This window comes from Anomalospiza imberbis, chromosome 3, assembly GCF_031753505.1.
Source record: "Anomalospiza imberbis isolate Cuckoo-Finch-1a 21T00152 chromosome 3, ASM3175350v1, whole genome shotgun sequence".
Taxonomy (NCBI): domain Eukaryota; kingdom Metazoa; phylum Chordata; class Aves; order Passeriformes; family Viduidae; genus Anomalospiza; species Anomalospiza imberbis.
The window spans coordinates 97,794,666-97,822,654 of NC_089683.1; the positions used below are offsets into that span (position 1 = coordinate 97,794,666).

The 27,989-nt window shown below is 40.0% G+C and overlaps 1 protein-coding gene across 2 annotated transcripts in view; it reads right to left on the reverse strand.

Moving 5' to 3' along the window:
• Positions 1–3,071: 3,071 nt before the first annotated feature.
• Positions 3,072–27,989, reverse strand: part of TMEM63A (transmembrane protein 63A) — a 30,482-nt gene continuing 5,564 nt past the window's right edge. For both annotated transcript variants that reach the window (XM_068185929.1, XM_068185928.1), the window contains exons 5-24: positions 27,861–27,924; positions 26,694–26,731; positions 25,410–25,552; positions 22,938–22,989; positions 21,687–21,795; positions 21,236–21,306; positions 20,453–20,533; positions 19,700–19,823; positions 19,223–19,356; positions 16,933–17,070; positions 15,658–15,811; positions 14,801–14,907; positions 13,111–13,197; positions 12,413–12,475; positions 11,335–11,497; positions 10,393–10,498; positions 9,270–9,437; positions 5,807–5,922; positions 4,786–4,848; positions 3,072–4,188 (exon numbers count right to left, since the gene is read on the reverse strand). In XM_068185929.1, coding sequence (XP_068042030.1) covers positions 4,018–4,188; positions 4,786–4,848; positions 5,807–5,922; positions 9,270–9,437; positions 10,393–10,498; positions 11,335–11,497; positions 12,413–12,475; positions 13,111–13,197; positions 14,801–14,907; positions 15,658–15,811; positions 16,933–17,070; positions 19,223–19,356; positions 19,700–19,823; positions 20,453–20,533; positions 21,236–21,306; positions 21,687–21,795; positions 22,938–22,989; positions 25,410–25,552; positions 26,694–26,731; positions 27,861–27,924 — 2,152 coding nt within the window. In that variant the 3' untranslated portion in view covers positions 3,072–4,017. The remainder of the gene's footprint in view (positions 4,189–4,785; positions 4,849–5,806; positions 5,923–9,269; positions 9,438–10,392; positions 10,499–11,334; positions 11,498–12,412; positions 12,476–13,110; positions 13,198–14,800; positions 14,908–15,657; positions 15,812–16,932; positions 17,071–19,222; positions 19,357–19,699; positions 19,824–20,452; positions 20,534–21,235; positions 21,307–21,686; positions 21,796–22,937; positions 22,990–25,409; positions 25,553–26,693; positions 26,732–27,860; positions 27,925–27,989) is intronic.

Genomic DNA, 27,989 nt, shown 5'->3' on the forward strand with positions numbered 1-27,989 from the left:
CAGCTGAGATGCTCCATTCTAACAGGATGTGGGATACAGAGCAAATGCCAGGACTTCACCCAAGAACCAACAAATTATAGGGAAGAATGTTCCATTATAATGACCCAATCTTCAGTCTCTCCACTTTTAGTTGTTTCCTTTCTGTTTTTATCCTTCAGACAGCTGTCCTCAGAAAGAAAAAAACAACTTCTGTACTTCTGAAACAGGCACTTGCAGCTGTTACAGACAGGTGACAAGCAGAATCCTTCAAGAAGTCTTGTCTAGATATGACAGAGAAGGAATTTGCAAAACCACTTTCAGATAAGGCATGTGACCATGGCCATCATTTGGAATTAAAAGTGTGCATTTCCTTATATTGCAGGTTTGAGACACTAAAGGGTGTCTTTTCTTTGTAGTCAATAGACTTGGGATAAAGCGCCCTTCTCCCCAAATCTTCTGCCTCTCACCTCACTTTTGCTAGAAACCAGATGAAAACTCTGGGGTCTGTTGCTTCTGGAACAAGCCCACCTTCTTGAAGAGAAAGCTTCCAAAAGCAAAAGGCTTCCAAACACTCATAACCAGATTATCTGTAGAACACACACAAGAAAGCTTCAGTTGTGCTGCCAGCATGTGTGGGCAAGCAGAGCTGGGAACTGGACCTCTGTAAAAAGACAGAAAGAACATGGCTTACTGCTACACTGGAGCACTTGGAAACTTAGCCAGCACAAAGATCTGCTTTTGGCTCAGGATATGGGAAAAGCCCAGAGGAAAACAAAGCATGAATGTGTGCACCTCATGCAAATGAGAAATTGCAATAATTTGGGTGTTGAGGATGTGTTGCAAGAGGGCTGGAGGTGAGCCAGATGGGCCTGGCACACGGAATCCTAGCACAGAGCTCTGTGTATGCAAGCAAGCCAAGGTTTCTGAGCCTCAGCAAACCATGTAGCATTTTCCTCACTCTGGAAGAAATTCATCTGCCCTGAAGTCTTTGCAGAAGTGTATGTACCCTGATGTACAGTATCAAATGAGCTCCATTCTTCAAAGTGTCAGAGGCTGCCCCCTCAGCTGTGCCACAGAGAATCCCTTCACACACCATGCTCTGGGGCTTCCTCCTGTGGAGGGAGAGTGTCAGCTTGTCCGGGATTCCTGCCCCCAGGAGCGCTGCTGGAGGCGGCTGCTGCAATGTCGGGAAGGACTCAGTGTGGGGGAGGCGCTGCTCCAACTGAGCAATGCAAGGCAAGCAGCAGGCGCTGGATCCCAACAAATATGGGAGCTTCTGGGAGCCACAGTCAGCAACTCCAGCTGGGCCATTTGCTTAGGCTGCCTGCCAAATGGTTTATAAAAAGAACAGTAAAGAATGTGCCATGGCTTTAAATACGAATTTCAAATACAGTGCAGCCAATATCCACATTTGTTGAGGCTTCCATCCCTCAGCTTTTCTCTAAGGCTCAGTTAGGAATGCAGGGAGTTTCTCCTGCTGATCTAATTTTATCCCCTCACAGATATTCACCAGCATGAAGGAATGAAGTAGAGCCAGGGCAGTCTCCTAATTACTTCCAGCTCTCAGAGAGGGACCCAAAAGATAACAGTGAAGCAAGCAAAACACAGCAAAGATGCTAAACCAGCCTATAATTTGTGTGTTGCTGTACACAGCTCTTGTGACAATTTACTAATAGGTGATCCCAGCCTTTTCTCCAACTGGTGCCTGTCCTAATGCCGTAGACATTTCTATGAGTTTAACTGCAACAGAGCACAGTGGCAAACAGGAATGGCTGCTAGACAGTAAGTGAAATAACTACCAGTTATTTCCCCATCAGACACATGAACTGGTTCCTCAAATGCCAACAATGATTTTTTAGCAAGATGTAACTTTCCATTATGTCAGAGGTTTTCCATATTCTATATCTGAAGCACCTTAGCATGACTGGAGGTGGGTTTATTTAAGTTCACAGGAGAGATGGCCCTGCCTGTGCTGAACTTGTGCCAGCCACAAGCAGTGTCACCACCAAGGTTCAGCAACCTCCCAGGCACAAAAAGAAAATGAAATCATTAAAGGAGTTTTTGTCCTCAATATGACACACAGAACCCCACAGTGAGTATCAAAAGTCATCTGTTCAAAAAAGTGAGGTATATCACAGAGCATAAAACCCTCACAGCACCAGCACAGTAAACAGGTCAAGTGTAGTAGCTGAATGATTTATTTGTTTCTTAAATAAACACACTCAAAAGCATCCACTGCTGCTGCAGACACCTGGATGAGATGGGGTAGTACAGCTAGAAACGAGTCAGAACAATCACAGGCTTCTGATGTAATTAACACAACAAGTTGCCTCCTCCTCATGACCTCCTGTCTGTATGAGAGACTCAGAGATGAGTAAAAAATTGGAGTCTGTTGGGGGGGGGTTTCCTTCTTGGTTTGAACACCAACCAGGAATGGTAGTGTGTGCACAAGGTTCACCCCACCTCCTAATGCCATGATTGCTAAAAATCAAAATGCACACACATGCACACACGAACCCCTGACTAAACTGCACCACAGAAGTGAGAACATAAAACAGACTGACAAATTCATGCCCCCCTCAGTAGACAAGGCTCCTCACCTGCCTTTTTAAGAACCAGAAGGTGCATCTTCAGCTAACAAGATGGGTTTGTAATCAGAGGGCTCAGAGCTGCACAGGGTCCTTCTTGCAGTAGGCAGGTCTCACATTCAGCACTTGTCCGAGTGCTGTTCTTCGGAAGCTGGAGGCAGCCCTGCAAGACACTGAATATCTGTACACATTTATGGCACAAAATCTCCTTCAATCTCAAGATGTTGCTTCTTTACAGACATGCTAGAAAAGGTCAAATTCAGGAAATAACAGTTTAACAACAAGCAAGGAAACAGAGGACCAAAAGCTTCTCCTACCCATAGGTCACCAAGATTCATCCCCTAGAGAAATCCAAAAGTATTCAAATTCCTCATGGGACATACTGGCATTCTAAGGCTTGTGGCAGTGCTCTTATGAAGAGTTCATGACCACACTGTGAGGCAGCCAGCAAAAGGACTGTTACAACACACAGAGAAAAGAATAAATAAATCAAGACAGCCTGAATTTTTTCTAAACTCATTGTTTTATTGCTCTGTGATTATTAGTTACACTTTGACACATTGCACTGTGGAATAGATTAGACCTACTACATAATTTAAAAACTTAGTATCTTACAACTCATATAATTGGCACTACAGAGAAAACCCAGAGATCTGTCATCTTAACCCAAGACTAAAAGAGATAAAATGTTTACATCCTTTATTGTTGGCAGGTGAGCTTTCATTGTGGCAGGCCCTTAAAAATAGTGAACAGAAACTAACAACCTAAATGCCCTCCAAAAATATATAAAAACAGTATCAGATAAGTCACTCCCTTCTTTACACCAGTCTTTTTGCTTTGGTACTTTTAGTACCCAAGTGCACAGTAATTCCCTCATCTCTTTCAAGGAAAAAAAAAAAAAGTAACATGATCAAAACTGTGCTGACTACTTTTGGTGAAAAGAGGAGAGACTCCCACACACCATTCTCAGCACCCACATAAACAGCATTTTCATCAAAAGTGGCATTGTCTCAGGATTTAACACATCCCAAGAGGTTTATAAATAACAAATGTTGGGGGTTTTTAAAAAGGGAAGAATTATTTTGAATAAATAAATGACAGCTCTAATAGCTGCACTGGCTTTGGTGACCACTTATCTATATGCAGCATAAGTTATCTTCATAAGGCAAGTGATGAGCTAGCAGAAGTGAAGTCCCTGAGGATCAGCATCTCCGCCTTCAACTTATTTGTTTCACAGCGTGTGTAGACAGCCTGGAAAACAATCAGTCTCAAGGCATCTGCTTTTTAATCTCCCAGCACAGCTGCAGACCACACAATGAATTATTTCTGTACCTTTTCTGCAGGCAGGAATACATAAATAACACCGAATACTTAAGAGGAGGAGGCAGGGAATTAGTTCTGCTAAACCTGGGCCAAGTGCTCCACCTTGTGTTCGTGCTCACAACACAAGTCAGAGCGAAGCTCCCGAGGCCTGCCCCACACCTGCAGGTCCTGTGGCATAGCTTCTGATTCCTTCTGCCTGGGAACAAGCGTTGTCCATGGTGCCGTACGACTGCTGCTCCGTGGGGGCCAGCACCGTCCTTTCGGTAGGATGAGGACGCAAAACCTGGGGGACGTACATCTGAAATCACAAGTGAAGGCTTTTAGTGGTCTCTCAAAGCACAGTGCTGGGATAACTCACCCAGGAGAAATTTTCCCCTTGTCACTCTTCTCGTCATCCTTTTCCCATTCTTCACCTTACCACCTCAGGCCTTTTGAACCCTGCTGGAGGCTTCCTGGTGCAACGCTCGCCTGCACCTCTTGACTGTGGCACCAAGGCCTTTCCTTCTACCTCAGTCCTACGTCCTTCTCAGTGACATGGCAAGCAAGACCTGCTACATGTCACAACATTCAGAATCAAAGCAGTGGCAGCTGACTGCATTTGGCAGCTGTCCAGATGCGAGGCTCTGTCTGGGGCAGGGCACAGAACACAGCACACAGAGCTGCTGGAAGCAGTGTGTCTCAGCTACTCCTAAAACGGCAGCCGAAGGTACTTCTGGAACACCAGCTGGGAGCATCAAGGAACCCAGCTGCAGAACTCTCTGGTCCCACATGCACATGAGAAATCCCACAGTCCATGCAGACTAATATGTGCTACACAAGCTCTTTGGTAAGCAGGGTGAGAAATTAGGTTTTTCTAGGAAACTTAAGGGAATATTAGTAACTCTTAGCTTCTTACAGAAGATGTTGGGACTGTTGGTACATCTGTGTCTTTTCCTCTTTCACCTTGTGTGTCTTCAATCTGTAACCAGCAATAGGTGGGGAAAGAAAGAGAGACAACATCAAACCGGTGAGTGAAAACAATACTCACAAATCATGAGCACCCAAAACCTGCACAGACAGATCTCAGTGAAGATCTGGCACTCTCTCCACCAGTCCTTCTACACAGAATCATGGAAATGTTTGGCTTAGAAGGGACCTTAGAGATCATCTAGCTCCAAGCCCCTGCCATAGGCAGGGACACTTTCCACTAGACCAGGTTGCTCCAAGTCCCATCCACCCTGGCCTTGAACACTTTCAGGGATGGGCATCCACAACATCACTGAGCAACCTGTGCTAATGCCTCAGCAACCTCACAACAAAGAATTTCTCACTATTACCTAATCTAAACCTATTGTCAGTTTAAAGCCATTCTCCCTTGTCCTCTCACTACATGCTCTTGTAAAAAGCCTCTCTCTACCTTTTTTTGTAGGCTCCTTTCAGATACTACAAGGCTGCAATTAGGTCAGCCCAAAGCCTTCTCTCCTCCAGGCTGAGCACACCCAATACTCTCAGCCTGGCCTCATGGCAGAGGTGCTCCATCCCTCTGATCATCTTGGCTGTATTCTCTGGAGTCACTCCAAGAGGTCCATGCCCTTCCTTGTGCTGGGACCCCAAAGCTGGATGCAGCACTGCAGGTGGGGTCTCTCCAGAGCAGAGCAGAGCAGAGGAGCAGAATCCCCTTCCTCAACCTGCTGGCCACACTGCTGGGGATGCAGCCCAGGATACTTTTTTCATACTGTTCTTTTCTCTCAAATTCAGTTCCTGCAGACACTGACTTTCCTCTTTGCCAAGCAGCCTACCTCTACTACAGGCCCTCTTCAGCCATCTTGCCATGAACAGACACTGTCAGCAGGAAGGCAGGGACAGTCCAGCAGGAATAGCTGGTGCTCCATCAAGCACACAGGTGGGTGCTGAAAGGTTAGGTATCCATCACTTACCCTATAATTCAGTGGGCTCAGGTACTTGAAACAGCCAAAACAAGTGTAAGCCAAGCAAATAACAATAGTGACGTTGACAACCAGCAAGGTAAACATAGTTGTAGGTGCTTTAAAACCTAGAAAAATATCCAGAAAATACAATATTAAAATGTGTAGAAAGAATGCAGAAAAACCCAACAAACCAAAAGAAACCTTTATTTATCCTTCTCATTTTCAGAAGCCTCATGGATATTTTTTTCTCCTTAGAGGAGTGGGCAACCCACTTCCAGCCACAAACAGGAGAATGTCATTATACACGAAGTTCTCCCTAGAGAACTTTTCCTAGAGGCCAAGAAATGTTGCTGTAATGCTTAAATGATAGACAAGACTCAGAATGATTCTTCTCCTCCATCATTCATCCATTCTGGACCCACTTCTTAAACACTTTCAGTAATGACCTATGAAATATAATATTAATTACATTGATTAATTATGATGATGGCACCAAATTGGATGGTTTCCCATCAGCTCAAAGGTATGGAGGTAGGGGGAGAGGAGAATCAAAATGGTCTTGGTAGATAAAACCACCCCAACTGCTTTAAAGGATAAAAAAACAAAAAACAAAAAAACCAAACGTACCAAAAAAAAAAAAAAAACCCACAACAGCAAGATAAAACACTATGTAGGAAACAGAAAACAGCAAATAAGTACAATTTGGAAGGAAAAATAAAATGTAGATATGAGGGATAACAATAGCACTGCAGCATACAACTGCTGGAAAGCAGTCAATAGTGGGATGGTATCAAAGAACATGGTGAAAAAAAGTCAAGTCTCTGGCACCTATACAAAATAACTCAGTGCTACTAAACCTTCAGCTGGGTAGCCTTGTCTACAATAAAATATAGACAGAACTGGGAAGAATCCAAGGAAAAAGATCAAGAGAAGGAACAGTAACTATGAACTAGGCTGACAGGTAAGTTATAGTTCAGAGAGTGCAATAAACCATAGGAAAGGACATGGTTGCCTAGTATGCAAAAAGTATTAAAGATTACAGTGACTCTTTTTTCCAGATTCACTAGGGAAATATGTTAAGAAATTAATGTCATTTTGCAGTAAAGATGACTTGAATAGAATATTAGGAAAAAGTAAACATCACTGTAAGCCCTAGCTGTTTCCAAGCTTCTTCAGACAAAAGAGGCAACACCAACTCTGACATTTTTGTGGTAACCCCAGCATATGCAGTGGCACAGAATAGACAAGTTTTACACTTTAGCAGGTTGTAGAAGCCCTGCACAGGTCTGGTCACAAGGGGAAAAACACCACACATGCAAAAAACAAAACCAAAAAAGCTCTACAAACACATCATTACTCAAACCAAAAGAGGAAGTGAAAAAAAACCTCCCTGGGGGTATTCTGGAATGTCCTTCAGAGGGGGTTGTTTTTATAAGCACAGGATGCACAAGGATTTACCAGATGGTGAGGAGTGCCTACACCAAAGCCAATGTATGGTGCAAACCACAAGGTAAACAGCAGAGATTAGGGAAGGAAGAGTCTCCTATATCAGTTTTCCCTGCACTGCGTCCTCAGAACTCCTGCCTGCCAACAACTCTGGAGAACAAGGGATTCAAGTGAGTGTCCCAGGAGATGGGGCTTGAACTGCAGAGAGGACCTCACCTCCTCTGTGGTGAGAGGCCCAGTGGTGTAGGATGGATGGGTGGGTGGATGGGTGGATGGATGGATGGATGGCAGGCATAAGAGTTTAGAAAGAATACAAACACTGAAAAGGAAAAAATGAGTACAGCCTCTCACCTTCTGTGTGCAGTCAGGTGTTTTTTGACCCTGACTGAGAACTGGGGGAGAGGTCTTCCCAGCCATACATTAATATATGAAGAGTGAGAAACCAGAGTATTGTCACTGGACTCTGCAGCCAGACTGAAACACCCATATCAAGCCAGCCACACAAGTCAATGACCAAGAGATCAAGCTTTACACCATAAACTGATCTATTTTGCAGATAAGGAAACAGAGCTCTCTTATCCTTCCTTCTTTCTTTTTGGCACAAGAAACAGCAATGAAATCAATGGCAATGAAATCAAAGTATCAAATTCCTACCTCTCAGACTGCCCTGTGCACTGACAAACCACTGAACAACATCCTGTAAACAGGATCCTCTACACTGACCAAGCCAAACATGGTAATCCAGCCTGTGTTTTCCATTATTAAGGTCCCTGAGAAATGATGGTTTTACCATGCAGAACTAGAAAACATTATAATAAAGATTTATTTTTTACTTCACCAGGATTTCCTTACTAACAATTAAAGGGGTGCATCAGATGCTGAGTGCTTGGAGTTGATTTATCTAAAGTATGCTCTAGAAATTCTCCTGTTAATTTAGAGGACCCAGATTTGTTGGTCATCCTGGTTGCAAAAGCAGCTCTCAAAACAAGGGAAAAAACAAGCTGTCAAACATACAAGTAATGCAGGAACACCTATTCAAATCCAAGGACAGCCTGAAGCAATAGTTCCAAGTGCCTCTTGCATCCACAGAGAGCTTTCCCTATAGCTTTACCTCTCCCTAAAGTGAGATGACAGCCTGCCAACAATACCTTTCTGACAGCTGGTATGCTAAAAAACACAATGCAGATGCAATCATTTGTCATGAGGGCACAATGCAGTTAGCTATCAGGAGCTTCCTTCCAAAGAAGGGGAACCCAACCCTTCCAGCATCACTGACATCCCCATTCCATGCCAAATGCTTTCTCCTGTATCATGGACAAAAACCCATGAGCTGTTGCCTACCTTTTTCTGACATCAAAACTGTTGGTACAGCACAGCCAATACTATCAATGCCAGGTATTTGCAAAACACAGAATATCCCTATTTTAAAGATAAATTACATATAAAACATGAGGTTTTAAACTACAATGTGGGGAAGAAGGTCACCATCTTAATGCAGTCTTCCATGTAAAATTTAATGGATGATGTAGAACACACGAGGACTGGCATTAGCCAACATTTTAGCATTTTTTCCTAAGTGATGGCTGTATAGCCAAGGCAGCAGCCAACTAACCCAGGTAAATTAAACTTATGCCCAGGCTGCACAAATGCAGGTAGTGAAGCCAGTGATTATCTTACTATAAAGAGCTAATTCTGAATAGATTTTTGTTCTATGTAATGATTTTTTACTGTCTATCACTTCACAGCCCAGCTGGCCAATTCCAGGTATACTGATTTAAGGAATACATGATCTCCTGTGAAATGAAGGAACATGGAGCTCCATGCTAACAGTTTAATCCATCAGCCATCTCCTTCAAAGACTCTTGTGCAAATCTTGTGTAGTTCAGGGCCACAGGCAGCCACCATGACTCCCCCTTTAGGGAAGGAAAAAGAAAAGTCCACAAAGCTTATGAAACTTCACATCTAATTCAGGGATGCTGGCAAGAGAGCTGGGAGCAGCTTCCAGGTGGAGACAGGTAACACTTACCCAGCCTCACAAATGAGTAAAAATAGAGCCAGAAAAGGCAGAGGATGGGAGCTGCCAGGGCCTGATTGACAGCTGCAAAGTGCATTTTCTTCTCCAGCTTGGCAGGGAGATAGGCATAGTAGAGGTTGTGACGGTCCACCATGTGCTTCAGGAGGATGTAGATCAAACCTGGCAGGGAAAACAGGAGAGCCAAGCAGAGGTTGTCAGAGGTTTGATAAAAAGCAGCAACTCTGTGAGGAGATCTGCACTAACCAAGTGAGTAGATGCAGCACAGGCATGAGGGAGGTACAACTGCAAGACAGCACCTGCTCCTAAAGCTTAGGAGCGTAGCTTGTTGCATCTCCATCCCTTCCCTCTCCACACATTTCTCTGTGGTGCCTCTTGTGCTCCCAGGGAGAGCCCAGAGCTCCTTCCAGGTGCTGGCACATGAGGTCAAGCCAGTAGGGAAGACTTCCCAACTCATCTTCCACTGTTGCTGGTAAGGAAGGCATGACAGTGGCTTAACATCTCCCTCTCAGCCTTCACCAGATTCACGAGTGGATTTCAAGTCAGCTATTCCTTATCCAAACAAAAAGCCAGCAACTGCTGTGGCAGCTATGAATTGCAACAGCTCTGGGATTCAGTGGCACATTCAGATATTTACAACTGCATACAAAATGGAATGTAAGTAAATATCAATTACATTGTTACATAAAAATTGGCCACATTCTCCCAATAATAAGGTTGTTGATTAAACCAGTTCTGAACAATATCTAATTTAGATAATTATCTCATATCCAGCTCTGTAAAGTTTTGGATTAGAAAATGAAAATACCAACTATATAAAATTATTTAGTACTACTTATGTCTGATGTAAACCCCTCACCATCAAAGCCAGCACACTCAAATTTGAGAATAAAATAAACATCTAATAGACATTAAATGTACTTTCAACATTTAAAGGTAGTACAAAAGCTAAGTAATTAATAATCTCTTTCACTGTTCTTCCACAAGAAGGGAAGGAAATTTGCATCCAAGTCCTAAGGATTATCAGCATTTGAATGGGAATAGGAATGCAGAGCTGAGCCTTCCAAACTTCCCACATGCCCCATCTCACTCCCAGAGTGCTCCCTAGAAAACTTACCAAAAGGGACAATGATGGGACATGTGATGCTGTAGGCCATGATGACAGTGAACACACACAGCATCCAGGCATACATTGCTCCAAATTCATATTCAAATGCCTGTTGCTAGGAACAAAAACAAAACACCCAAAACTCTCAAGTCATCCATCAATGTGTCAGGAGTTAAGAATAGATTCCCTAACGCAACAATTCACCTTATCTTACTCACTTCCTCTGAGAGATCAGTTATTTCCCTAAGAGGCAGAAATGATGTAAATAGATGAAGTATTTTGTGTTTTTATTACCCGCACATACAGAAAAGATGCTGTTTCTTTCCTAGCCTTAAAGTAATTTCTCAGGGAATCTGCATATACAAGAAGCAGCTCCTTAAAATCACAAGGCAGAAAATAATTGTGCCAGACTCAGAACCTTCACCTCACTGTGGTAGCTACATACAGGCTTAAGTTCCCATTGTAACACCTGGAATTTCAAGCTATAGGATGACACTTCATCTGGAAGTGAGAGTCCACCTCTTGAAATGGAATATAGGCAAAAATATACATTTTGCTAGGTTTAAAGCAAGTTCAGTTTAAAACAAGTTGTACACACCTGATGGCTGACAGAAGAAACTAACTCTAGACAGATTTGAATAAAAAAACTCTGAAGTTCAGACTATAAGATAAAATCAAAAATATTCTGTAAAATTAAAATAAAACTCTGACTTAGAGCTATGAAGAGATTGATACCTGAAGCTCAGAGTTTGGCTTTTGATTTTTGACCGTCTCTGAATGGAATAAATCCCTCCCTGTTATCTGTGCTGTGAATGAAGGGAATATGAACCTGTCGTGGACAAGCAAAACAAAGGCTAAAAAAATACCGTCAAGAGATGATAGTTAATGGTATGAAGGATGGGTGCTCCCACTGTTTCTGACAAGGATCAGTCATTGAAATGCCTCCAATACCTGTTTGATGTTTTTCCTCTCTGCTGTGGACTTGGCCATGATCATGCGTATGGTGTACAGGATGAGGCCCGGCAGGCGCAGCAGCTCCATCCCATTGCCCACGAAAGCTGAGGCAATCACGTAGTTCACAAAGAAGGCTCCCTGGTCAGGCAGGAAGACACATCTGCCAGGAAAGACACCAGACACTGACTAGGAGGAAGGTCAGCAAACACTGGAGGTATACAATGCATCCCTATTGCCTTTGGAAATCTCTTACTGTAAGAATAAGCACTATGTATGTTAGGAAGTGGCCAGAAGAACTTCTGATAACCTTGTTGTAAAAGAATACTGCACAGCTGCAAATGCAGCCAGGGTAGTACGTAAGAGCCTGGCTAAGTTGCAGTTCAGGTGAGGAATAAACTGTTCACAAAAAGGTGCAGCAGCCTGATGGGTGGCTGACAGCAGACAAGAGCATCATCTGATGTCTGCAACAGCAACCTGACATAAGATGAGATAAGACTGCAATAGAATAATCATCTCTCCTAACTTAGTAACTCCTAATTGTCTTCCTGTTACCGATTTTGAAACTGCATTTGGAAATCTATGTCCTAATAATTGCATTCTATTCTTTCCTCCAGGCACAGGAGCTTAAAACCACCAATATCTAAAAATTTGCAATGTAATGTGTGTAAAAACGTGCATTTTTCTTAAAATCAAGATTCACTGGATTACAGAAAGAACTGCTGCAGCTCTTTGGTCTCACTGTAATCCTTGAGAAGATCCCCTGTCAATGATATGCAACAATCCTCATCCAATTCCAATATCTTATAATCCTTTCTGTGAAGAAATTCTTTCTAATGTCCAATCTTATTGTCTCTTCACTTATTCAGAAGCTCAACATTATCCCAAAATAGCAACCCTGAGCAAATTTTAATAAACACTAACCAAGGACATCAAACAGCAAAAAAACCAAACCAAACCAAACAAAAGAAAACCCAAAAAAACCCTCACAAACTCAAAAAAACCCCAAGAACTTAAGTCCTAAGTATTTCTTTACAAAGGAATAGCATAGAGAGAATATTAATTAGCTAATACTTACTCCAGCCTAACTGCAGAATCAGATGATTCTCTGTCAAATAGCCAGCGAAAAAAAAAATCAAGGCTGAAAGAAAGATGGTGAATGTAATTCAGTCTCCCACACTTTAGTACTGTCTAAAAATGCTTCTCTTTTTAAGCAGCTTAAGTCAAGCTAGTGCATAGAAAGAATTTAATCAAATAGTATAAACACTACTTCAGCTTTATCACAGTTACTGCTATCTAGAAATAAGAAAATAGGTACAAGATTAAACAGAACAAAACCATCTACTTCATATTAAATTTTTATTACTCATTTTTAGCAATTTTTATACAGATAGGAAAAATACATGTCATCCAGGGTAACAGTCAAAAACTGTAAAGGTGGGAAAAAAAGGACAACTCCAACTGAAGTATACGACACAGTCAGGAAACTTGGTTCTCAGCTACAATGGTGAGTATGGGCAACTTTTAATTAGCCATTGATCTTACAAGGTGTTCAATATCTTTGTTAAAAGAAAAGCCAGGCTTTGGAAGCTTCTAAGGGCTCTAAGGATCCCGGATGTAAGATGAATATTGAAACCTAATGTGTAATGATAACATGACCACACACACTGAAGGGAGTGGGGGTACATTGACTATACCTCACAACTAGAAAACACAAGTAAGAGGTCTCATTATAAAAATACTCAGCCATTATCTCATTAAACTATGACTCTTTACCTGGTTAGACCAAGGGAAGGCAGAATCAATACCATGAAGATCAAAAATATGTAGACTTTATGCATCATTATTCTGTTCTCTGCAGATCTATCAACATAAAAAGGCAGAGTGAGAAACTCACACAAAAAGCTGCCACATATGAAGGATCTTTCTTGGACAATGCCAGCACTTGTCAGACTCCCAACTTTCCCTACCATATCACATTGCTACCAGATAAAAACCAAACATCTTTGAGATATTCACCAATATGGACCAAACAGACTTTCAGTATCTTCTTGGGCAACAAAACCATTGCTGAATGTTAATCCAGACCCTGGATGAGCACCACTACAGGTCTTCACCACACACACAGGGATGTGCCACAAGCACAGCTGGTCTGTCACCCAAAGACACTCAATCGTGCAACAGCTTGTAAGCAAACAACTCTTCAAGTGCCATGCCAGGAGGGATTAAGCAGTTCAGAAAAGGGCACCACTGCCAAGAAACCAGACACTTAGACAAGCTCCCTGTCAGGTGTCAAGTCCTGGGGAACAACATGACACTACTAATGCTGTACCCCCACTACAGCAGCAGGAACATGGATCCAGTGACACCCTTTTGCCAGAAAAGGGCAGCACTATGAACACTTCAGACTCCTAGAGGTGGTATCTGATAGGGCTTTAAAACCACAAGGGTTTGATTACAGGAACACTTGGGCACCGTGAGAACTATCAGTGTAACTACACTGAGGCTTGAAATCAGACCTGTGGTCTCTAGTGACTTCAGAAAATTATTTTAACTGATTGAGAAGGGCTCAAAGTTCATGTGTGTAGCACAGCTACCAAAACGAAATTGATGAAAAGCATACAGCTGTAACAAAGAAACAACAGACTCTAGATACGGTGTTTCAGAAAGGAATTGTATAAAAATTCAAAAGGAAATCCACCAAATTTACCTTAGAATAAAAAAACAATGACTACAAGCTTTATGGATAAAGACTGAGTGACGCTGAGTGAAGATGGGATTGAAGTACCATGCTTTTGTCTGTCTGTAGGTAAACAGGGCATCAAATCTGGTATTCCAAACCAAGCTGTGCTGAGTTCTCCAAGTCAGCAGCTCATTAGTGGGCCTGACATCTCTGGGGTGCACCAGCTCAATGATGCACCCAAGGTGAAAACCTTGCATCAACACATCTGCCCGGCCTTTGGCCCCATAAGTCTTCTCAGATTACCACTGATATCCAACAGATCTGAGCTGTGCACCAGGAGTTACACCCAGACCATTTTATCATGCCAAGCTACAAAAAGATGGATGGCCTTTTTATAAGTTGTCAACCTGGAGGGGATCCAAACCACATGGCCTATCTTCCCAGAGAGCAAGTCAATTATGGGATTACAGGCACTTCCCATGCTCCTGTTGAAGCTACACCTCCTGAGCCTGCTCATACAATCTTTTTCTGATTAAACACAAAGAGAAGCGAGGTGGGGAGCAGGGGAAAGCATAAACAAATCATGTGGTCATATTACACTTGCTGTGGGGGTTAAAAACTACCCAAACCCTAAAGTGTGGTTATAACACTAGAAAGAGACAAGAACAGGAAGTTCCCTGCTACGAGAGGTGTGCGGATTTCAGAGCTCCGTGAAAGATCAGCACTTTCATTTATCTTAATAGCTTAGCCGATAAGGGGAAAACAGAGGAAAAGGTTGCTTACTTTGTCCAGTGGGACTCCAGCAAAGTTGAGTAATAGACAATTGTTGGTAACAAAGCTGAGAAGGACCAGAGCAAGAGCGTTGGGAAAAACTGACTGATGACAGGATTCTAGTGGGGGAGAAAATAAGGGTAAGTATTAAAACCACTTTTATGCAGTTGTGGTAGAACAGAGATGCTAATATTTTGCTGTTTGTAAATTATAGCAGGATGAACTGGAGAAATTATACTCAGATAGTCTTAAACTGAGTAATGAGTGCTTAGCACTGGCATGCAAGACAAAAAACCAAAGTGAGATTGGGAATTAAATTCCATAAGAGTGCAGTCTCACAAGCAGTTTTTATGTAGCTTACACTAGCTTGGGGAAATACTTAAAAATAACAGCTTGCAAGTTGCTGTGGCTGCAGTCAAACTAGGATCAGCTATATATGCTTTGAACCCTATAAGCAAAAAAAAAAAAAATTACCTCAGAGTTAAAAATCTGAATTTCCCCCATCTTATCATAAAAATCAAAACACAAGTTGGATTTGAAATTCCATTTTTTGCAAAGATTTTTGATTACAACATTTAGAATTATTTAAGTTTGGACTGCAAATTTTTACCACAAATACATAAACATGTTATAATAATATAAAGCCTCAGATAAAAATTACTTCAGACTATTATCCAGGAACAAAAGAGAGCTAAAGACCTGATTCTAGACTTATGCTTTTAATCAGCAGCTACATAAAACAGTCCTGAGAATTTCAACTTAAGCTGTAAGGTAGGAATTCCAGCTGAAAGTAAGACAATGAAACCCTATCAATTTATCAAAATTTTGGTCTGATCCACAGCTATACCCAAACATATGGCAATACTCACATTAAGGTAGTGAATAGGTTTAGTGACATTGAACTTGTCCATGGTTGAGATGATTATGGAAGGAGTAGTAAGAAAAAACAGCACAATAAAAAGAAGCAAATTAATGCAAGCCCATCTAAACCACCATTTCAATCCATGCACTGAAAGATTTTTCCTGGAGAAAGAAGTAAAAATAAAAAAAGACATTATAACAAGCAGCAAGAATTTGCTGTTAAAAAAAGATATATACACTATCTGTCAATAACAGGTGGCACTGTTTTTTCTAAACTGAGCTTTCAAAGTTATATAACAAAGCACTACTCAAGTTCCAGTTGCTACTAGAAATAAAGAAAACTGTGCAACCTCTCTTGAATGATACCATAAATTGTGTTTGCAGAAGAACATATCTATTCTTTCATTACACAAACATAATGTCTAATCTAGTTAAGGTCTGGGATGAAACACTTTCATTGTTCAATAATACAGAAGTACTAAACAGAAATGAAATTATGAGACAGAGCTGGAAGACAGAATTTCTGCAAGGAGAATACCTATCAGAGGCAGAATCTACCAAAAAAAAAAGTGATTTGAAATAAAATTTCAAATTTGGAAACACTGCATCCCTTCCTGCCATATTAAAACAGCAACTATAGATTTTAAACAAGTAAAGTTCTTCAATGTTATTTGAGATGGTTGCCAAAAGGACTGGAATGATTTAAATGCCAGGCAAAGCCAAATATTCAGAACAAACAAAACAGGGATACAGAGGCTCAGTAACATCCCTGATTATGACAAGTCTTTTTGTGAACTTGGCATATCCCTGTGGTTCCTCTTCTTCAAGGTGGGGGGTGAGAAAAGAAAAAGAACAGGAAGAAGACAGACCAGAGTTTATAGAGTGGACTCTGTAAAGTTACACTTATCACATGGCAACTCAGAAAAATATGTATATATTTTGAAGATACTCAGCACTAAAACCAAGTTGCTTCCTTCAGATCTCAACAGTAGATATGTGCTAGCCTCAAAAAATGGAAAGACTGAGGACAGCTATAAAGAGGATTAAGTGTTTTAAAAATTTTGGGGTGGAAAAACTCTAGTCCATTACCCCTGGTAATGTCTACAGACCCCAAGGTCAATGAAGAACACAGTAATGAAAATAAAGAGGCATATCAGCCACATTCCAACACTACAAAAAGTTTTAGTTCAGGGTTAAAGAAAAACACACTCATCCCAGTTTGTCCTGTGCCCATTCCAAATCTACATTATCACCAACAAATGGATTTAAGACACGAATCTTACCAACAAATATTCTCAGGATAAGGAGCATATGTAACCTTCCAGTTGGATACAGACAGCTCCCTGCTGTAGGGTGATGGCTGGGGTTCTCCTTTACACTTAATGCTCTGACATTTGCAGGCATTGAAGTCCTTAAGGATGCTGTAAGGAAGAAGAGGAAGATTTTTCCAATTTTTTACACCTGAAAATGCTAAATATGTAACAAGAAATTCTGGGAATAGTGATAAAGGTTTTTGGTTTTTTTAAAATTTGAATTACCTGTGATCAAGATAGAGCTTAAACAACAATGTAACACATTATTCATTAATGACCATTATTTAAACAGTGGCTACCACAGGCTTAAGATCTGTTCTGTTGGAAATAAAAAGCAGTCTTGGTTTAAACTATTTACTGCTTCTACCAACATGAGCAACTCCAATGAGTCATATTAAAAAAAATTAAAAATCAAAGCCTGAGAGTACTGGAAAAAAAGAAAAGACAGTTTGCTAAACACATCTTTACATAATACAGCTGTTTTCAAATGAAAGTAGACCAATGAAGTGAGTCTGCAAACTAATCCTTTACACTAATATCAAAACCAGCCAATTTTGCTTTGAGTACCAATTCTTAGAAGAATTTTTAGCATGCTAGTATTCTCACAATTCAAAATATTAGCCTCTTTCACCTACCCCTAAAATAATCACAGTGCTCAATTCTATCTTCCAATATTACGAGTTGACTGACACTCAAAATATTTAAGGAAAATTTAAACATGCTCAGAATAAATGCTTTCAAAGATCTCTGAAAGGACAGCAGAAGAAGGGCGAGGCACACATTCAGAAACTATTTTATTACAGTAGCATAGAAACAATATTTATTATATTTAAATGGGGAGATTCCAAAATCTGTGAACATGCTTTTTTCTCAGCTGTGGTCTTAACATAAAGAAGACAGAGAACCACACACACAAACACCAAACTAACAAATATAACCCTCAACCCCCCAGGCCTTTTCCTTACCAGAATTCAAGCAGTGATGTCAGATTGCCAGCATCTTGCAGCAGCAAGTATTTAAGACAGTTGATTATTCTTTGATAGTTTATTTTTAAAAATACATACAAAGCAAGTTTTAGCCATCATTTAAAAGCTTCTACAACCACCTGAGCCCCCAGAACCGCACTTCTGGAGTCCTGTTTCTCTCATCCTATTTCAGGGCTCTGCAGAGCAGAGGGCACCAAGTAACTTTCTAATTTGATGGGAGCCTCAGCTTCACACATAATTTAATCTCATTTCCCAGGGAATGGAGTCCACTACATTCATTCCAAGCTAAACAAACTAAAACATTTTCAGGTCTTGATCAGAACACTTGCTCAAGGAGGGACTATCCCATCAAAATTGTACACAACACATCAGTAGCTAGCAGTGCTTATTTCTTCTTTCATTTTTACATCTCAAAATGTTATTTCATTACAAAATTAGTGATTCACACAATCACTACTCAGTGAAAGAGTAGCAAGCAAAACTTTCTCCAGTGTACCAAATTCTTGCAAGAAATTCTACATCTGGACTTCCTTGAAAAATAGCCTCAAAAACTGTCTCTCTAACATGACTTGAAGGCCAAAAGAATGGCTACAATTTCAACTACAGAGGCTAAGAACAGAAAAAAGCATGATGAGTTATGTTGCAATACAAATACTATTCTGCTTCCCTTTACCCACTCTGTGTTAGCAAAAGATGTTTACAAAGTGCCAACAGAACATGAGAGGCTACACACATTTTTCTCTGCAAATGACTGAATAAAAGCACAAATTCTGCTATTAGGTCCAAACGTATATCTAAAACAACAGATAAGAGATATACAGAATATGTGTATCTATCACCTGTGACCAGGTCCTGACCCTACCCTGCCAATATGACTTAACTGGCAGTGTAATTTGTACCCACTCTGATAGTTTGGTAATTGGACCGTTGGCACAGTAGGAAATGGAGTTGTCAGTAACTCATGTTCAAGAACCAATTAGTCTGGCCTCCTCTAAACCTACCCTGATGGACTGGATCCCAAACAGAAAAGAAAGGCTCTTTATCCCATTAAATGTCCCAAGCCTTTTAGTCCCTGAGATAATTTCTTCATTCAAAGCATAGAGGCTAAAATACATTTATGGAAAAACTTACCAGAAAGCAAAGCAGAGCAAATCCACAGAATGGTGAAAAAGAAGAAAGGAAGAACCAACATAAGCAAACAAGGGACACAAACAAGAGATCAGTTGTACTATTTTAGTAAAAAGAGAACAAACAAGACAACGGACAAAACTTACTAGGTTGCCATGGATTTCTCTTGAAACGTTACAAAGGCCATTCCCAGTGGGTTATTATGAACAGCTTGTTCCTCTTTCGAATATTCTTCCTCAAGTTCATTTCTAACTTTGGTATAATAATCTACAGCATCCTCCTGTGGGGAAATTGATGGCTGTTACATGCAAATACCAGATAGCCAATATCCTCAAAAACACACAGCTTACACAAACCATAGTCACCCTTCCTCATGCCACTTCCACAAATTACAAATCACGTCACAAGGCAAACACAAACAGGAAGATTTTCTTGTACTTCAGTTTGTGCACTAAGATTACATTTCAAAAGTTTCGTGGAATTACTTTTCTATGCCATACAAGAACATGGCAGATAAGCTATGAATGAATAAAGAATTTTCTGCAGGTCAGTGACACAAACACTATTTTCTACTCCTCTAATAACCTACTTAGCTATAACTAGAAAAGAACAGAATCTCTTACCCTTTCACATCCTCTCATTTCACAGCAGCAGAATTGACCACATGGCTTAGGGTTGATTTGGACCCTCTTGCCATACTTCTGATGCAGGTGTTCATAGTAAATCAGGCTTTTTTCTGCCTGTTTTCTGCACAGAAAAATACATCCATAATATTTTGCAAGAAAACTGTATCAACATCAAGGTTAAAAAGGTTATAATCACTGAGAGGAAAAAATGACGCCAAGGACTGATAGCAAATTAATCAGTCACCAAAGATATTTACATGCTGTTTATTTTGGTTATTTATATAATTTATTTGAAAGTCTGTGATATCATTATATAGCCTACACTTGTAGTGAGGTTCCAGGAAAAAGAACAACCCAATGTTATTCTTGAGAGCCCAAAAGGTAATACTTGTCTCTCCTGTGATCAGCACCTCTGCCCAAAGAAGCAGGGTTAACAGAGTTATTAATTCAATTGTTCAGTTTTTCACTTTGCACTGCCTGTCTATAAATAAGTACATCCATACATAAATAATCAGCAAGTCAAAACTTAACTTAGGCAATAGACAACATATCACACCAATAAGAGATGGGCTGAACCCCATAAGCCCCTTTAAAACACAGCTGAATCTAACTGAAGTCCAGACCAGAACTTGAAGAGCAGAATCCATCTTTAGGATGCACCAGGTTAGTACTGCTGGTACATGTTGATTAAGGACTAGCAAAACATTAATAGAATTATGCTAAAGTCGTGTAGGTTACAAAAACAAGTACCTTCTTTTGAAAAGTTTAATAAGCCTGGCTACGTCGTAACACAGCTGGACCTCCAGCACAGTGCAAGTTGGGTAGGCATCCCTGAAAGGAAGCAGCACATGAGAACAGTAAGAACAAAGTGCAATGAAGAAACTGGTTCAAAGAGCAGCACTGGTATCTAACTGACAGCTCATCACTCATTTAAGTTCTGAATGAGGTATCAGAGAGCAGAGACTTCCACAGACAGTTGTTGGAAGTTACTTAACATGAGATGCATAGCTTTATTCCAAGTAAAAGTTGTGTGGGGGCATGAGTAGAAAGTGTGGATACACAGACACTTTCTTACATTCTGAGATCAGTTAACTAACTTGATTGAAATATCTTTTCTGAATTTTAAACAGTGAAAAATTCAAGAAACTTATCTGCTTGGGCAGGGAAAACTACCAGGACAATTTTACACCACCTACTCCTGAACAAAAATGGAAAGAAACTTTTTACAAGGTCATCTAGTGACAGGATAAGGGAGAATGACTTCAAACAAAAAGAATAGGTTTAGATTAGATATTAGGAGGAACTTCTTTACTGTGAGGGTAGTGAGGCCCTGAAACAGGTTGCCCAGAGAAGCTGTGGATGCCCCATATGTGGAAGTGTTCAGGGTCATATTGGATGGGGCTCTGAGCACCCTGGTCTAGTGGGGAGGTGTCCCTGCCCACGGCAGGGAATTGGAACTTGATGATCTTTAAGGTCCCTTCCAACCCAAACCATTCTGTGACTGTAATGTTATTCCTCAAGGGTGGAACTTACGTGAAATGGTTTTGTACTATCTCTTCACTCGCATTTTTTGGAAGACCAGTTATGAACAATGTGCACTTAACCTAGGAAAGAAAATGCAAGTTACCTTTTGATAAAATACATTACAAAGGAGAGAACAAGAATATAAAGAAGGCCAAGACACAGCACAATTAGCTGTTTAGTAGAGCAGGAATAAAGGTAGGTAATTCTGATTTTGGTGGGAGCTCATCTATTTAAGACAGCACCTTCTACAGTGGCAATAGGTTACAGCAAAATTTCACAAATCCCTCCCCAATTCCCTTCTCTCCATCCATTTTCAAAATTCACTCAGTAGAACATTCCTTTCAGTCAATTCCTTCACATTTATGTCACGTTCTAGCATGCAGGAGGCATCTTAGCAATTTGCTTTTTTAGCATTATCCATTGGCAAATACACTTTCTTCACTCCAATACAGAAACTTACTATGTTTTCTTCTTTATATGTGACATACTTCATGTGATGTCGCATGAAGACAACAGTCAGAATCAGGTAAACAACAGCAAAAACTGTGTGCAGCCAAAGAAGATTATTGCTGTCAGATGAAACATTAGGAATATGAGAAACAGGAAGAACCAATTGCCCAGCTGATACAAGCATCCATCAAAATGATAATCAGATCAAAACCTCTCACTGAACACAAAACAAGAAAAAAGGCAGTTACTGGTAGTCAGTCACACCTATGTAGATGCCTTAGACAGCCAACAGGATTATTTGCTTCTCATAAAATTCTATGGGTCATGGAGCTAAAAAGAAAACAGATACTCTATATCATGGACATATTTAGGCAGTGTTTGGCTTTCACTTTCTCATTCAGATGACCTATAGCACATATGATGCTATTTGCCAAAATGTTTGTCAATACTTTATTATTTACTGTGCTGAGTGCAAAATTAAACTCTCCTTGAACACAGTCCTTATGCAAATTGAAAACAGCCTCATATAGAGAGTAAATTCTGCTTTCCTGATAGCTCCTTCTTCAAAGCTTACAGAAATTTTGTTCTGCAAACAGCTCTTCAGTTTTGTGAAGAGTATTAATAATTGCAATTAAACTAAAATACAGGAACCTATTTTACAGATAAAAAAATCCAACAAAGTAAAAAAATCCCCATTAGTTATTTGGTTTCATAACATGGTTAAACAAAATAGAGATTCTACTGGACATAGTGTCAGGGATGGATGTGGATTGATCAAGAATAAATCAGATTTGTGCAGCTTTGTACTTCAAATATTTTACAGACTTTTCAAAACACATAGAAATAATTTTAATTGTAATCTCAGATGGGAGACATATGCACACATATAAATCTAATGTAAGGGAATTTAAATCATCCCAGCTGCACATTCCAGTAAAGCTATCAGCTTTACATTCCTTCGGAAGCATTGTTTCCTTTAATGGCAAATTTCTGAAAATAATATTGTTGGGTGTGCAGTCATTAGCCAAGGGAAACAAGTGGTGAAAAAGTGAGAGCTGAGAGGCCAGAAGCCCAGTCTCAGGATTCCTTATCAGCACTGCAAGTGCACAGCCTGAAGCAGAACATATCCCAGTTTCAGTTGACAGACAGGGATTAAGTTATTCTAACCCCATGAGCCATGCTGCAAGTATCAATTCTTGTGTTTAGAGACCATGGTAGGAAATAGACATCAGCATAGAGGGACTCTGCAAGACTTACTCACCTGGTTTGTAAATTTACTATAGTTGTTCTCCCAAAACTATAGGGATCTTTATCTAAGAAGAACAAGAACAAGTAGAAAAATTAAATGGTGCAACACTTACTGTTAGAAAGTCATCTTTTATTCTATTTTTTAAAGAAGTTGATATATTTCTTTTTATGCTGAGCAAGTCCATTGATAAAAAAATTTAGAATCATTATTAATGCTGGTTTACTCTGTCCTGTGTTTTAAAGTTGGAAAAGATACCCCTAGATTATACCACATTCAAGTCATCAGTAAAAACAGAGTGTTCTGAAAATCTAGATCTAGATCTTTGAAGCAGTTTTCTTTCTCCTTCCAATCTCCCTTCATGTCCATTAACAATATTGTTAGGGATTGAACCTATTTCCTTCACACTTTTCTGTCATCTTAAATGATTTCTTATCTCAGGTTTTTAAGCTGCATTAATTCAGTGCTGACAAAACAGAGCTGACAACCTTGGTAAGGTCAAAAATGGATTTACATGACATTATTTCTCTAGACTGTCAAGTATTTAATAAAATTATAATGTAAGTGAAGGAAAATTGAGCAAATGATCACAAATGAAAAGGTGTTTAGTGCATGTAGAAAGTTAAACAATCCTTCTAGCCCAGACTGTTAAACCACATTGCAAGTTAAGTCATCACAACTGAAAGAACTACAAATGCACAAATCAGTTTACAGTGGAAGAGGAGGAAGAAGGGGAGAGATACTAAAGCCTTGTATTTCCTAGACTCATAAAGGTTAATCCAGAAAAACAGAAGCTATATTGTCCTGCTTTAATAAAAACCTGATAGTAATATAAACAGAGAATTGCCGAGAAAGAGCTCATAAAAGGGAGGTCAGAGATGGAAGTTCCAAAGGTAAACAATACAAAAAGGAAAAGGTTCAATGTATCCTATTACAGACAAGAGCTATGTCACAAGGGTCTTAAAAACCATGAACAACACTTTAAACATGACCTTGATGAGAGTGATACAAAGCCAAGTATGAAATGGGATTGTAAGGGCTCACAACCAAAAATGGAAGAATGTATAAGCAGGGTTTAACAGACATCTCATTCAAAGAACTCAGGTTCCCCACCAGCAAACTGAATGGCAGACTAGAGGACAAGATTATTGTATTTGTAGGTGCCACACTGTAAGAAATAATCAGGACCGGTCTGCAAATTATCTAGTCAGTATTGACAAAGTCTCTGCAAGATTTGTCCAGTTTTGAGACACAAACCAAGACATAAAGGAACAATGGGAGACAGTGTAGCTAGATTAAAGCAAAAATTCAAGGCATGGCTGATGATTTTATAATTAGCCAAATGGAAAACATTTCTCATTAAAGACCAAATTAACCGGTTTGTTTATGAGAAAGAGGAAAAAGCAGATAAAAAAATGTTTATAATTCTCAAGCAGCTACAAGGATTTTGTAAAGAGGAAAAGAATAATCTATTATCTCCAGTGACAGATAAAAAATTTATTTTAAATTAATTGAAGCAAAAGAGGTTCAACCTGGATACTAGAAAAATATTTCTCAGCTGTGAAGATGTTTTCCATGGACAATCACCACCAATAAAAACCATAATGACCAACACCACTTAAGAGGGCATGGGTAAAGGTAATCCTGCCTTGAACCTTTTAAAGCCTTGTCATCTAATTCTGCAGAAAGTCTGCAATTTTGTTTCTGACAACCATTTAAAGACCCCCTACAATCACACAAATTTCACATCAGACTGAGGGAGTGTGCTGGGTTTGTATGGCCAGGTATAGGTAACAGGGGGCTACAGGGGTAGATTCTGTGAGAAGCTGCCAGAAGCTTTCCCCATGTCCAAAAGAGCCAATTCCAGCCAGCTCCAGGGCAGACCCACTGCTGGCCAAGGCCAAGCCAATTAGGAATGGTAGTAACACCTCCATGATAACATATTTCAGAAGGAGAAAAAAGTTATTGTGCATATCTAACTGCGACAGAGAAGAGCAGAGTGAGAATGTGTGAGAAGAACAACTCTGCAGACACCAAGGTCAGCGCAGAAGGAAGGGCAAGTGGTGCTTCAGGCACCAGAGCTGAGGTTCCCCTGCAGGCCATGGTGGAGAACCATGCAGAGATCCACCTGCAGCCCATGGAGAAGATGGATGCCCGAGAGGAGGCTGTAATCCTGTGGGAGGCCTGTGTTGGAAGAGGGTCCTGGCAGAGACCTGTGGACCCATGGAGAGAGAAGCCCATGGTGAAGTAGGTTTCCTGGTGGGACTTGTGACCCTGTGGGGGAACCATGCTGTGCATGAAGGACTGCACCCAGTAGAAGAGTGACTATGGTGCAGTAGTTTGTGAAGATGGCATCCAGCCAGAGGCAACTCACTACAGTGGTTAAACCACCACCTTATAAACTTTACAAAAAAAAAAAAAAAATCTAAAGAGTTTTTACTATTATATAAAGATCTGTTCTAAGAATACAAAAAAATAAATTCTTACCAAGCAAATCACCTGACAGATTGACAGGCAATATCACACACACGGACAAAATGCTGACGGCAATCAGCAAGCAGATGATGTGACGCTGGAAGGCGAGGTAATGGATGGCATCTTCACCACACCTCTCGTGAATCTCATCATCACTGCATCAGACAGAAAAGCACATGGTCAGATTACTTAATCTTCTTGGGAGGGGTTTATGAACACACATTAAATCCTCAGTCTACTCAGTGACATCCCCATTCCCATCAATCTTATTGGCTCTCAAAATGGCTGTGTTCTTTCACGTGCAAATTCAGGTTCCAAAAGTGTATTTTTCTTGTGCAATACCACTATACAAAACTTAACACTAGGGAATTTAAGATTGAAACAATAATCCGAAAAGCAAATATGAATCCAAATTCTTTTGGACTAGAAGAAGACAAAATCTTTTGCTGTGATCTCCTGCTTTATGCCAGCTCTCCAAATTTAAGATCAGTGACAGTATTCACTCATCTCCATAAAGGCTCCCTGTGAGGCAAATTACAACAGAACCACCTCACTCTTACGACACCCAGCTAACAGGAGATATAAAAGGCTTTGGAATGAACTCTCACCATCTCTCCACTGTCAGCAGATTAGATCATTAGAATAGGAGAACTTGGAAAAGGAAGGAACTGAACTAGCAAAAATGGAGAAGGACAGGCTTAAACCCCATCCCTTTCATATTTCAGTGTATCCAAGCTAGAAATTGATTTTTAAAGCCCTGATCTACTAAGCCCCAAGAGACATAAAAAACACACGTCACATGTCTAACATTCAGTTTGTGGGAAACACTGGGATGGACTTTCCCTAGTTAGTCAACTCCAGCCCCAACTAAACCACCAGCTCCCCACAGAAACCCTTGCAGGGAAATCCCACTGCCTGCCTGGTGCCCTACTGGCTTCAAACAGTGGAACACCCATGAGGTACTCCTTAAAGAGTAAAATCCTAGAGTGTAATTATTAGCTCTGAATCTATATAAATGGATAATAAATTCACTCCGATTCATACACTGTCCCAAGATTAGGAAGTCCCTGGGCTGCTAGCAGGACAACTGTATCCTAAAAAAGTATCCCCATAAATTGACCTTGTTTTCACTTCCTTTTTTCAACCAACCAGAGGCACCTGTATCAGTGCTTGTATTAAAACTCTATCTACTCAAATGAGAAAATAACCCCCAACATTTTGTAATGAAAACCACCTTTCTAAATTAAAAAAGATCAAAGCAAACCACAGCTCACTATTTCTGTTTCCTATACTTACTGCATCCGAAAAGCAGCAGTAATCCAAGAACAAAACCCCTATAAATAAAAAAATTGGTTTTTAGGAGCTGACATACAAAAAATAGAGTCTAGTCCATCCAATTAAGACAAGTCTTTCTATTAAGACAACCTCTTAGCTAAAAAGCTGGTAGCTTGTTGCTCTGAAATGCAAGGGTCTAACACAAGTTAATCAGTTAAATGCTTGTTAAAAACACTGCTGTGATTACATTAAAAGAAAGGCTTCTTAAAGAGGTTTACAAATCCCCCAATGAAACTGGATAGCAGAATTCACATTTCACTGAGCATCCCACTACAGTTCAAAAAAAACCCTTCTCTCTCAAAAGGCTCTTCTATCAAGAGAATATTATCCACCTAAATAGACATGTGTTACTCAACAGCTAAAGTTGCTTTAGGGTTTTAAAAAGATGAAGTAAAGTACACAAATAGCAATTTTGATCAAACACTAGTATGTTTTTGATGCTCACACAAATAATTAATTGCAAGGCTAGATATTAAGTTGATGCATGTATATATAAAATGTTGAAAACCTAGGATGCCACCACTGGACAACTCTTGCATGGCTCATTCTGAAGTTGCAACACAAAATTATAGAGGGGTACCAATTCCACAAATTCAGAAAGACCACGGAGGGAGCCAGTTAAAAGTTTGGCCAAAATATTACCCTCCACTCCAAACCAATTTGATTATTAAGAGTGCCTAACGCTATTATTAGCCTCACACTTGCATCCAGTTTGCTTAACACTATGAGGAAAACAATGTACTGTAAAGAGCAACTAGGTATTATTTGCAATGTGAGCACAATGTAACTTTTTGAACTGTTATCCCAGTACAAATTATCTACTAGTCTTTTTTTCAGTCTCCCCTCCCCCTTTGAAACACAAACATATAGTACCTCTCTAAATTAAAAAAAACCAAAACACCAAACCAGACTTAGAAAAAATGACACAAGATATTGGTTTTATGGCATGGCAATAGTTTGTCAGGAAACAGAGATTATGCATGGTTCTATAAAACACAGTTAACAATGCATTATTGATTTTGCATAGAAATGAACTTCCAGTTTAATGATAGTTCACTGAACTATATGGAATGGCAAATTACAGCAGATTCCATTCAGAAAATATTATCAGAACTCTAGAATACTTACCTTATCATATTCAAGATCTTCAGGTATTGATGATGACGTTGACAACCGGTTATATCTCGATTCACTAAAACACATTAAATGATGTTTTTAAGTATCTTTAACAACAGATGATGGAGCTGTATGGAATTA